We start from the raw sequence: 12279 nt of genomic DNA, 5'->3' as shown, positions 1-12279 counted from the left end.
CATTTTTGCCATATTTTACTGTTTTACTTCCATAAAGGGAAGAACGTGTGTCAAGCTTGTGAAAAGTTGCGTAAAGTTTACAGTGACAATGTTCTACAAGAACGTCAGTGCCAATGATGGTTCATGAAATTCTGTGCTGGTGATTTTGACCTCAACGACGCTCCTCGGTCAGGGAGGCCCACCGAGGTTGATGACGACAAAATAAAGGCATTGATCGAATCAAACCCACATTATACAACACAATAAATTGCAGAAACATTGAACATCCATCATTCAAGTGTTCACGACCACCTGAAGAAGCTGAGATACATAAGCAAGCTCGATATTTGGGTTCCGCATGAACTCAAAGAAGTTCATTTGACGGCACTTAAGAACATCTGCAATATGCTCATTTAACGTGAGGATAACGATCCTTTTTTGAAGCGACTGATAACTGGTGATGAGAACTGGATTGTTTACAACAATGAGGTGTGCAAACTGTCTTGGTCCCGATGTGATGATTCACCTCAAATGACATCGAAAGCAGACATTCATCAGAGGAAGGTTATGCTCTCAGTGTGGTGGAATTTTAAAAGTGTTGTGTTTTTCGAGCTCCTACCAAGGAACCAAACAATCAATTCGAATATGTACTGTCAGCAGTTGAACAGTTTGAATGAATGCATCATCCAGAAACGTCCAGAGCTTGTTAATTGAAAAGGAGTTGTGTTCCATCGTGACAACGCAAGACTACAAGTTTGATCACCCGTCCAAAATTATTGGAGCTTGGGTGGGATGTGTCGCCACACCCACCATACTCGCCTGACCTTGTGCCATCAGACTTCCACTTGTTTCATTCTCTTTAAAATTCCTTGTGTGGCATAACGTTCAATTCAGATGAGGCTGTAAATCAGCACCTTGTTCAGTTTTTCACAAATAAAGACAGGTCCTAATATGAACGAGGAATTACGAAGTTCACTGAAAGGTGGCAAAAGGTTATCGAACAAAACGGGCAATATATCATTGATTGATCTTTGTTCCTTATATAAATAAATGACCTTTGAAAAACATAGACAAAATATGGCATGACTTTTCCAACAACCCAGCATTTCTGGGCTGTTCAGACAAAAGGAGGAATACATGCAAAGACGTGGAGCTATTTCAGAGCATACCATAGTTTGGAGGGTAATGAGTTGATCTGTCTGACTGCTGAGGGATAAAAAGAATGGTGGGTGATGGGGCTGGCAGGAGAGCATAGCTGGGGCCTTCCTGCCTTCTAAAAGTGGTGTTGGGACTTGATTCTGTTGACAGTGGGGAGTCTCTAGCACCAGGTTTTGGAGATTTCCAAGGGACTAAATAATATGCAAGCCAATAAACCAAACACACCTGTGAAACAAATTGACTATTCTAATGAACGGCATATGTTTTCAACTACATATATGTATTTATACAAGTCCATTGATTAAAAAGTATGTACGGCTGCTTTTACTAGATAAAACTCTGTAAATAGTAGCAGTACCTTGATTCACTAAACAAAGTGATGAAATAGTAACCGTCTAGATGCCTGTTCTAGTTCCCTGTGACACTTTAGTAGCTGAACATTCATTAAAGCTGTAAGTGACTTAAAGATTCAAAATTATGCATTTTAAATCCAAAAATATCTCAAGATTTTTGTCCCAGACTTACCCTAAGGGCCATGCCATCCTTTGAAATATCAACTTATCTGATTTGCTCGTCTGTTTATATCTTTGAAGAACTCAGGGAAGACTGTATAATAGAGTAGCAAGGACATGGCTGTTTGGAATCAGGTAATTTTATAATTAAATTCCATTCCTACCACTCCCTGGCAGTTGTATGACCTAAGGCAAGGAATTTAATTTCATGAAGCCTCAGCTTCCTCATTCCAAAAATGGGAAAAATAAAATCTGCTCTAGGTGTGGATGTGAAGTTTAAAGAAATGGGTGCGTGTATATAAGTTCCCTTTTCTCTTTGCACCCACCGAGACACACATAGTGACAAGGGACAGATTAAGCAAAGCAGCAAATTAAAGGTAGGAAGTTTACGTATGAGTGTCTTTAGGTTTTGACTGTATGTTGTGATGTCATTATTTGAGAAATGTGAGTTCCTTTCCAGTATCATTTTATGTTCTTGAACATGAGTGGTTAATTTTTTTCTCTTTGGGAAATGAAAGAAGACCACAAGGTTTTTCTCTGATTTAGATAGGACACAGTCAATTAAAAGACTACATGATGTATTGGGCACCATTAAGAGCAATTATCTTTTCTACAGAGTTCTATTTCGGTTGCTTTTTAGAATGGGTGTCTAATGTTTGTGGTTTGTGGTCTTTTCTCCTAGTTGACCTGTTGGGCTTGTTAAATTGGCGTTCAAACTCCCAGAACATTAAACACAACTTAAAGAAGTTAATGGAGGTAGATGGAGGAGAGATTGTTAAGGTATGTGTATATATTCATGCTTAGAAATATACCCACTGTCTCATTACTTCAACATTTGAAATTAAATCTATCACTGTAAATATGTAAAACTTATTATCTATTATCAACAGTGGGAAGCAAGTGTGCCATTTTTAAGGAAATGCTATTTTTAAACCTATTCTATTGAAACCTAGTTATTCCCCTGAATTTATTTGTATGATACTGAACTCAAAGCACCAACTAACCTCTCTGTTTTCCTTTCTGCAGTTTTTGCAGGATACACTAGATGCACTTTTTAACATAATGATGGAAATGTCAGACAATGAAACGTATGACTTCCTTGTGTTTGATGCCCTGGTAAGCAGTTAAACATACTAACTAGTGTTTATTCTCGCAACTGTGTAACTTTCGATATTGTACTATTGTGAAGACTTGTGATGAATAGCCTCCTGCATGCATACATGTCTCTTGATTATTTCTTATGGCTAAATTAGAAACATTTGATTTATATCCCAAGCCTTTCTTTTTTTCTGCTTCTTGTTAGATCTCAATTTTGATGTGCTTTCTCTTTCTCATTAGGGAAAGCAAGGTTATATTATATTACATTAGAAATCAGGAGTCACTGTAACTCACTTTAAAATTGTCTAGTCACAAAGCCTGGAGAAACCATTAACAAAGATGCTTGTCGCTTGTTGTGCATTGTGTACTTGTGTGTTCACGCAAGGGAGACTGACTTTCCAAGTCACAAATGAGTCTTAGCCTCATTGCGTACAACACGCAACCTTGGAGACAGTGAAATTTGTCATACAAAATACTTAAACATACAACCCGTTCTAAGAACGGAAATCTAAACAAGAAGAAGAGATTTGGGGAGGCCAGAGTGTAAAAGCTGACACATCCAAGCCAAGCATCGTTTTCTCACTGTTGGGGTTTAGATTCAGTGCAAAATTTTACCTGAATGTTGCAGCAAAGGAGGAAGGTAAATTGTAGCTTTAGTCATTCAGCAGCTTGGAGAAATTCTAAACTCCAATTCCAAGCAGTAGCCAGGATGTTGAAGGTAAGGATGTTAGCTCAAGAAAGGAAATGGCTCCAGCTGAGGTCACACCTGTCAGGTTTATGGGAAAGAGAGACTGTGGCTCTGAGCTCTGGGGGACAGACTGGAGACAGATTCCTGTGGGATAAAGCAGCTGGCAGTGGGCATATGTGAAAGCACCACCTGGCCCTTCTTTTGTGCTCTTCCGTCATGAAGAGGGCCAAAGGGATTATGTGTAGTGATCTGAGGGGGAAATGGGGAGGCAAAAGTCTGGTGAAGTTCAGTTATTGGAGTCACCCACACGGCACTCAGGAGCAAAATGTCATGGACTATTTCATTAGCTGCGTCTCTGGTTTAGTTTATCCTTCCCACAGGAAACTCCTGCCCATGTCCTCCTCCCTGCTGTCCTGCTGTCTTCCTTGGCCTCTGTTACTTGTGCATTGCCCTCTCTTTGAGACAGTAAGCTCCCGGAGGCCAGGCATGCTGGCTTGTATTGGTTTCTCACAGCACCTAGCATGGTGCCTGACCCATAATAGTCTTTCTAATCATGTTAAATCAAAAGAAACCTTAAGACTTTGACTCCCACTCTGGAATAGTAAAGTGAGAATGCTACAATCATGGTCAGGGAGGAGAAGACAGCACCCAGATGTTAAAATCTAGTTTGTTGACAGTGCCTGGGGCTGGTACCGTGCTGTTATTGATATATTTCTCCTTTGGCAGGTATTTATTATTTCACTGATAGGAGACATCAAGTTCCAGCATTTTAATCCTGTCCTGGAAACCTACATTAACAAGCACTTCAGTGCCACCTTGGCCTATGTGTAAGTATGATTCAAGGGAGCGACCTGTTGGTGGGTTATTGGATTTTCACCCTTAGGCCTGGGTTGTTGAGAAACAATAGGGTCATCAGCTCCGTAAACACACCTCGAAGGGCAGAACCTGTTCTAAGCTTCCTGGTAGAAAGAGGTTGCTGTCTCTTTCTGGAAAAGGTGTGAGGTTTCCCTGCCTTCTGGGAAGTGATAGAGGAGATAACGCTCTATTTCTTGAAGAATCCAGAACATATAGTTGAAGCCACTAGGGGCAGAAGCCAGGACAGGTGAGCATACTCAGGGTCTTTGAAATTGGGGGTCAGTGAGATGAATGTGAGGCCCCAAGGGGATCAGACGGTGAACTAAGCAAAACGATGTCTGATAGAATAGCAGGTCTGGCCCTCAACCCTACCCTACAAGAGCTGTGTAGCATTTATTACTTACAGGATATGAGAAGATTTCATTTTTCTTTCTTTTGCATAAGAAGGAATGGTCTCTCCTCTTTTCATAGTGCAGGCATCTTCCTGGCTTTGGCATATGAGCCCTGACTAAGAAAAGCCACGTCTTCACCCTGCACTTCTCCCTGGGGTGCTCACCTCACTGTGGCATTGTATGGGGCCTGTCACCCCACCCCTTTGCATTCCAGCCACTTACACAGAGCAATGTGGTAACTAGTGAAAGGAGTGCAGTTGCGATTGGCAAGGATCTTTCTGAGAGTGGCTTATGCCAGATCATGCTGATGGCTGCTGGCGGATCTATAAGGGTAGCTGCTGACCTGACCTGTCACACCAGATCACTGGTCCCTTTCTGAACTAAACCACAAAGCTCTTGGTTTTAGTTACATGAAACGTCCAGAAATGTAATCAAATGTAAGCTATGTAAAAGAGGTATCCTGTAGCATAATCACCAACTAAGACAATGGATGTAATACCCACTAGACTGAGGGAAGCAGCAGATACCAGTGACAGGGCTCTTTCTGCCCAGAAGCCTCACTTTCCAAGCGTGCAGTAGCTGCACGTGAGGAAATCCATTGTCTGGGTCTTCATGGCCCAGCCGGATGCAGCACTCCAGGTGGTAGTAATCTGGACTTGGTCAGTTCTGCGTGTCTCCTGATGGTTTTTCTTAGAAAACGTAGAGATTTCCCAGAAGGAAAGTTGAAACTGTGCCCGCCCCCCCAAAGTGTGAGTTAGCATAAAATTAAAACAGTGCCGAGTCCGAAGACTCTGGAAAGTCTAAAAGAGGAATGTGCAGTCTCAGAACAGGGCGATCTGTTGGGAGCTCGGAACCGTGGGTGTTCTCGTCAGACTGAGCTCCTCCTCCCATACATCTGGCTTCGTATTTATGCATGCCAAAGGGTTTGGGCAGATAGGAGGGAATTAGACTTCTTTTAAGATGACTACCTCAGACAGGCCATCTCTCCCTTACAAGGACTATCTAAAGGTGTCTCTGTAATGCACCAGAGATGAAAATATCTTCAGGATTTGAATCTCTTCAACTCCTTCATTTCGTCATCCTCTTAAAATCCTATAAAGGGAAAGAATCCATCCCCTGTTTCTAAGCAGAAAGGAAGCTCCCAATCTAGACTGCAGTGAGGAAGCTAAATTGCAAAAGAGTTAATTTCCCTCTTCAGGACATATTCTAGAGGAGCTAATTATTGCCGTGACTTCTGCTTCCCCTGTTCGCCAGATTCCCTGCCTATATAGCACACCCCACACCTCTGAGTACCACTTTGCCCCATTGACCTCTCTGTTTCTTTCTCACCCTTTTAAGGAAACTCTCCAAGGTACTGAACTTTTATGTGGCTAATGCAGGTGACTCCAGCAAGACAGAATTGCTTTTTGTGGCTTTGAAAGCCTTAAAGTACTTGTTTAGATTCATCATCCAATCGAGAGTACTCTACTTGAGGTAATGGTCACTGTGGTAAGATGCTGACGCTATCCATTCTCTCTTCATGTAATTTTCCTCAGTCCTTATGCTCATGTTCAGCTCTGTGAGCTCTTGGGTCATGGAGTTGCCAAAGTTCAGAACTATGGGGCTGAAGATGGAGATGGACTATGAAACCATTAGAGAAGGTCCTTTTGGGTCAGCAGAATTTCTAGGGCAGCAAGAACAGAAGGACTTAGGGATGCTGGTGGCTAAAATGGGCAGCCTCCTAGAAGCCATTGTTGATGACAACAAACAGCTCTAGGGAGGTAGGTTCCTGTGGTAAGATTGTATTTCATACAGCAAGAGGTTTCATGACAACGTTGGGTGTCCAGATCTAGGCTCATGAGCTATTGTTGGTAGTAGAGGAAGAATGGTGGCAATTATTTTGGGAGGTGTTTCCTGAGGTGTGTGTTTCTTTGTGACCTCATGCTTAATTAACTACCTGGTGAAACTAAGCTATAGAGGTGGGATAATTCCCAGTTTGGATTCCTTGAGGAACAGCTTCATCAAAAGGAGAAGAAATCATGAGAGAGGAAGTGCCTTTTCTGGGAATGCTCACAACTCCAGTGCCATCCCAGCCCTTCAACAATAACTGGATATCTAAACTGTTAAAATATATTTATAAGGCAGAAGGAAAAGGTCTGTAGGTTCGAGCATGTGGGGGTTTTTTTAGGCTTGTATACTTAAAAGCTATAAACAAAATTAAAGGCAAACAACCTGATCGAAAAGCTTGCAACATACAGTATAGATCAAAAGTTAATAGCTTTGTTAATTAAAGGCTCTTAAAAGTCAAGAAAAGAATGATGAATATCCTTACAATGAAAAGCAAAACCAGATATTTACAAGAGAAAAAATTCAAATGGTTGATTCAATTTTAAAAAAATATTTATACTCACTGTCAAAATGCAATACACACTATCTTTACCTATATACTTGCTAAAGATTAAAATAGGAATATAAATTCTTAAGGACAGAAATTTGTCACTATGAATAAAAAGTAAAAAGGAAGAAAATGTCACATTTGTCCAGTAACACGTATTTATGAGGAAAGAAACAAGTTTTCAGTTGATGGACAAATCTTGAAGACAAGCACAGTTCTTTATACAAAACAAACACGAATCGGTGGAGACTAAGGTGTCTTGTGTCCTGGGAGGGCCCCACTCATAGGGCAGGTCAGCGCCAGCATTGCCAGCTCAATGGGTAGAGTGACACGAACTGGACTTGCAGAATGGGTTGGGTTCAGAATGTTTCTGGGTCGAGCTTTTCTACCCATTGTCTGAACCTTCAATTGAAATGATTAGAGGCTGACTAGATGAGACAAATGATTAGAGTGACACAGAAAAGAGGAATGAGAGAGGGAGAGAGGCTGGAGGATAGAATGAGGCAGGTGTGATGTGTCAGGGAAGGTAGCTCAGTTGAGTCCTCGCTTATTGGACGTTTCTGCTAATGAGCTGGGGAAGGCGGGCAAGCAGGCAGGGCTCCTCCCCTAGGTCAGGCAGAGCAGCTTCCTGCTGTTCCCCCTCCACGCTGGAAATGCCAGTAGACCATTAGCATGGAGGACATTGACAAGGCTGTGGCCTTCCGGTAGCGTCAGGGGAACCCTTCCCAAGTGGCTAGTAATAGTGGACCAGTTGGAGAGCTCTATGGTAGGACGTTATATACAAATTACTGGTAATATCCAGGTGGTGCTATCTTCTCAGCTTATTGGGCTTCTCCCTGAAACTATTTTAGAACACCCTGTGACTTCTCTGCATGATTCAAAGTGGTGACCCGTGAGGCAGGGGCCTCTAGCATTCTTTAGATCTACCTGAAAATTTCTTTTTAAAGGTAGAAAGCCTGACTCCCTTTCTCTGTTTCCTATTAAGGTTTTATGGCCAAAGTGAAGATGGAGATGAATTCAATAATTCAATCCGCAAGTTATTTCTCTCTTTTAATAACCTAATGGACAGGCCTCTGGAGGAAGCTGTCAAGATCAAGGTTAGCCTGGCATCATCATGGGTAACTTTTAATGCTGTTGGTGACGATGTCCTGGGACAACATGGAACTGGTGGTGGTGAGGGAGAAACAAAGTGAATCATACTTCATGGCAAGCTTGTGAATTTTAGCACGCCTTACAGAAAGTTCAGGGGAAAACCCATGTTTTAACTTTTATGTACTTTTGTATTCTGAAATGTCAGTTTCAAAGACAAGCTACCCTTTGAGACACCCCTTGAATGGCTTTTGTGGTCCCTGTGAATTCAGCCCACAGGTTTTTTTTTTATTCTTAGTTCTCCCATTCTTCCCAAAAGCCTGGTCACCACCCTCTTCATCATTATCACTGCCATTTTAAATGTAAAATACATAATCTCTGGAGACTCAAATTTGAACTTTATGATTCATTTTCTGTTCTTCATGGCAACGTTGTGAGGGAGACGTCAAGAAGTTAACCACCTCCTTAGATGGAAAAATGAATTCCAAGTGGGCAGTGTCTGTCGGTAGTGAAGATGAAAAGCTGTGCCTCCCGACATTTCAGGAGAAAGATCTTAAGAGATCGCGTATTACGATATCAGCTTTCCTCTTCGTTGCGAGAATGTCTGTGCCCAGTTCCTGGTTTAAGATCCAAGCCTTTTCTTCCTGGAATCAAGCAGTTAATTCTGTATTTGTCCCGCTTGACAACTGAGTCCACCTTTGGTGTTTTTCTTACAGGGGGCAGCTTTGAAGTACCTTCCTCGCATAATTAATGATGTCAAACTTGTGTTTGATCCTGCTGAGCTCAGGTAAATAACAAAAAAAAAATTGTTTCTTGACTTTAACAGAAAAGTAGCTCCCTGCTGGGTTGGGGCCTGGGCTGCTGTGCATGCTGTCATTCTTCTGACATGTATGAGCTAAACACCTCATAGTGCTCAATTCTGGGAGAAGACACAAAAGAAGACACAAAGCCAGCTTCTGAAGAGCTTTGCCCTTTCTCCTGGGAAACAAGACAGGCAGACATAAAATTAACTACAGAGAAAGTACATAATGATATGCTTCCAGCCCCATACCTAACTACCCCAGGAATGCAAAGACACGGATCGGAACTGGGGTGGAGTTAGCCAGAAAAAGAGCCTGCAGAAGTTGAGTGTTAAGGCGGGTCTGGAAAGCAGTGATGGACCTGGGTGTGCTTTGGCAGTTTAAGCAGTCAGCTGTAAAGGTGAGCCCTTTGGTGAGCGTGGAATACAGTCTCTCCTTTGCTTCCTAGAGACAGGCTGTCAGGGCGTTTGGGAGAGATTTCAGGTAAACTGTTGCACGCCCTGATCTCAGAGCAGAGAGGAAATAGTAGTGTAATGATACCTGCAATGTGGCAGAACGAAAACACTAACCACTGGGATGTCTCTTCCAGCGAGCTCTTCTGCAAATTCATTCAAAGCATTCCTGACAACCAGCTAGTTCACCAGAAACTTAACTGCATGACCAAGATAGTAGAGAGTAATCTTTTTCAGCAGCCGGGTAAGTCTCCCCCAAAAACAGCTACCTACTGAAGTTCCACTCTTGCTTCTTGTTCAGCCAACACTTGCCCTTTTTGTAATGTCAGTGTCCTTGCCTGTTGTTTGTTGGTACTTAAGAACCTCCTGGGAAACCGGCTTTAAGGAGAAGGTGAAGTCAGTTCAGTATTCCCAGTAGTTCCTAAAAGAGCAAACTCGTGTGCTCTTTAATCTTTAATTATTCATTAGAGAGCTTTGTCCACAAAATAGGAACCCTGGAAAGTAATGGACAAGCAGGAGAGATGTTCCTGGTTAATAAAGGCGTCTTCTTTGACCTATACTTAGTATAACCTGAAAAACCAGGGGACAGGGGACAGCGATGTCGTGTGTGCTGGATGCTACCTGTATCAGCCCAGGACAGCCGATTACGAGCATCTCTTCTCAACTCCATGCTCAGTCACATGAGTGACTGAAAATTGACCATGGTGGTAGCATGTACACCACGGAAACTGGCGAACACTGTAAATCGGAGGATTTGGGGGTGGGGGCAGTGCGTAGATTACTTATTATACTACTGCGGGGAGGGGAGCATAGAGAGGTGAAAACTCTTATACTGATAAAATACTATTCATTTTGTAATTAGAGTCAAACATGTAGCTGCTAAGTCTCCATCACTGTGCCACTGTCCCAAAGCTAATGGAGGAAGAGGTCTAATACCTGGTCTTTCCCCCAATAAACCCGAGACTGGCTAGAGTAGGGCAGCGGTGGGAACTTTTTCTGCAGCTTCCACCAGGTCAGGATGTCCCGTAGGGTCACCTCATGTCATTTATATTGCCTGGGGGTGTCTGAGAACCAGCAGAACTCCTCAAAAATAGGAAAGTTGAGTGGGTTGTTGGTAGCAGCACGCTCTCAGCCTTGCCCCTGGCTAGTTATGTAACTTTGGACACATGAGCACCTTCTCTAAGTCTTGACTTCTGTTTCTGTGGAAGGAACGACTTGAAGTAGATCAAGTTCGAAGCCTCTTTTGGCTCTGACATTTTCTGACCCTATGAATGGGTGCCTAGAAATTTTAACTGTTACAAGGACACAGTTGGAAGTAGTGCAAAAAGCAAGTGACTGCTCTGAAGTGGAAAATGTATTATTACTAAACATCTTAATATGCTGTGATAATCTCTGCCTCTAAGGATGCAGCAAGGAAAAAGGAGATGATAAAGACGAGGTGTTTGCACGCAAGAGCAAGCATGCACTTGATAGCTCCAAAAAGAGGAAGTACTCTCACTATTAACAACCATTTCTGTTAGTGCCCAGAATATCTGGACTTATTATAATAATGTTTTATGATAGTGAAGATCCCAAAAGGAAGATAACAATTTTACTTTGTGAACTGCATGTGCCTGCGAAAACATGGGCAGAAACACAACAAAATGTACGAGTGAAGCGCAGTATCTATAGGCATCTTAGAGTAAATTTTCTCCATTAGGTGAAAAAATTAAAAACTGTTTTAAGTGTACAATTTGCTTCGTTGATTAGTTTCATATGACTTTGCTTTCAAGTATCAAGTTGGCTTTTTTTTTAAGCTGAAGAAATTGTTAACTACTTCAGACATTTTGCTACAAGTACCTTTATGACAGGCGTAATTTTCTTAGTTTTAAAAATCAAGTTGCAGGGCTGAAGTTCCTTGCCTGAACTCATGTGCGGCTCAGGGCCTGGGGACTTGGGGGGGGGGGTGCGTGCAGAGAGAGGCTTGCAGGAAGGAGCGGGCAGCTCAGGAGGCGGTTGTGTGGTTGGTGAGCTGTTTTCTCTCTCAGAGTGCAGAAAGGTGCTCCTGCGGCTACTGATAGATCAGCTCAGCGGCCAGTTAGATGACAGCTCCAGCAAGCCTGACCATGAGGCAAGCTCGCAGCTGCTGAGCAACATCCTGGAAGTGCTGGACAGAAAGGATGTGGTGAGTCGAATTGTCACTGCTGCAGACCACAGCACACACTGGCCCTGCTGCAAAGGACACCAGTAACTCCACGGCACTCCTGGGCTCAGGGCTCGGCCCAGGCAGTTCAGAACCTGGGTACCTGGGCAGGCTGCGCCCATTTTAGAGATGGTTCAAGAGGCTTCTCTTTGCTAGAGCCTGCTCTGCAAATCTAGGTCCAGGAGAGGTCTGCTGACTGCCCCGGCCTGCTCCTGGCCGATTTTCCTGGCTTGGCCATCATGGAGATCCCTGTGAGGTCTTCTCAGAACCAATGCCCTGTTTAGACGTTTTCTTCTTATGCAGAAACCATGACCCGGTATCACCTCTGGTACCTGACACGCTATTGCAGATATTCCTGAGCTTCTTAGAAGTTCTCATTTTTATATTCGCTCTGACACCGATTCTTCGGAGCCTAGTGGACATTATATATTTTCTCATCTGACCTCTTCTCTATGACCTAGGCACCTATGCCCACTGCAAACATGGGACTGAATCTCCCTGGATTTACCATGTCCTAGAGATAGCACAGCCCACAGGCCCAGGGCATAGCCTCCACTCAAGAGGTAGAGAACTTTGCAGAATGTTTTCAGTTGAGCAGAAACCATGGTCCCACCACCACCTCGCCCTCCCCCCACGGTGTCTGCATGGCACTAATGTTCCCACAGAGTAGGGAGATCACGCCTAGTTTTGCCTATACCCT

The 12279-nt window shown here is 43.1% G+C and overlaps 1 protein-coding gene across 1 annotated transcript in view; it reads left to right on the top strand.

The window, feature by feature from the left end:
• The window catches only part of DOCK5 (dedicator of cytokinesis 5), a 217688-nt gene that overhangs the window by 142299 nt on the left and 63110 nt on the right, over nucleotides 1–12279 (top strand). Inside the window, exons 19-26 of the mRNA XM_019659565.1 lie at nucleotides 2332–2429; nucleotides 2676–2765; nucleotides 4162–4262; nucleotides 6021–6155; nucleotides 8042–8153; nucleotides 8862–8932; nucleotides 9535–9641; nucleotides 11425–11561. Of these exons, the coding sequence (XP_019515110.1) occupies nucleotides 2332–2429; nucleotides 2676–2765; nucleotides 4162–4262; nucleotides 6021–6155; nucleotides 8042–8153; nucleotides 8862–8932; nucleotides 9535–9641; nucleotides 11425–11561 (851 nt within the window). The remainder of the gene's footprint in view (nucleotides 1–2331; nucleotides 2430–2675; nucleotides 2766–4161; nucleotides 4263–6020; nucleotides 6156–8041; nucleotides 8154–8861; nucleotides 8933–9534; nucleotides 9642–11424; nucleotides 11562–12279) is intronic.

The sequence above is a fragment of the Hipposideros armiger genome, unplaced genomic scaffold, assembly GCF_001890085.2.
Source record: "Hipposideros armiger isolate ML-2016 unplaced genomic scaffold, ASM189008v1 scaffold_301, whole genome shotgun sequence".
NCBI lineage: Eukaryota > Metazoa > Chordata > Mammalia > Chiroptera > Hipposideridae > Hipposideros > Hipposideros armiger.
This window is presented reverse-complemented; position numbering and strand designations above follow the sequence as displayed.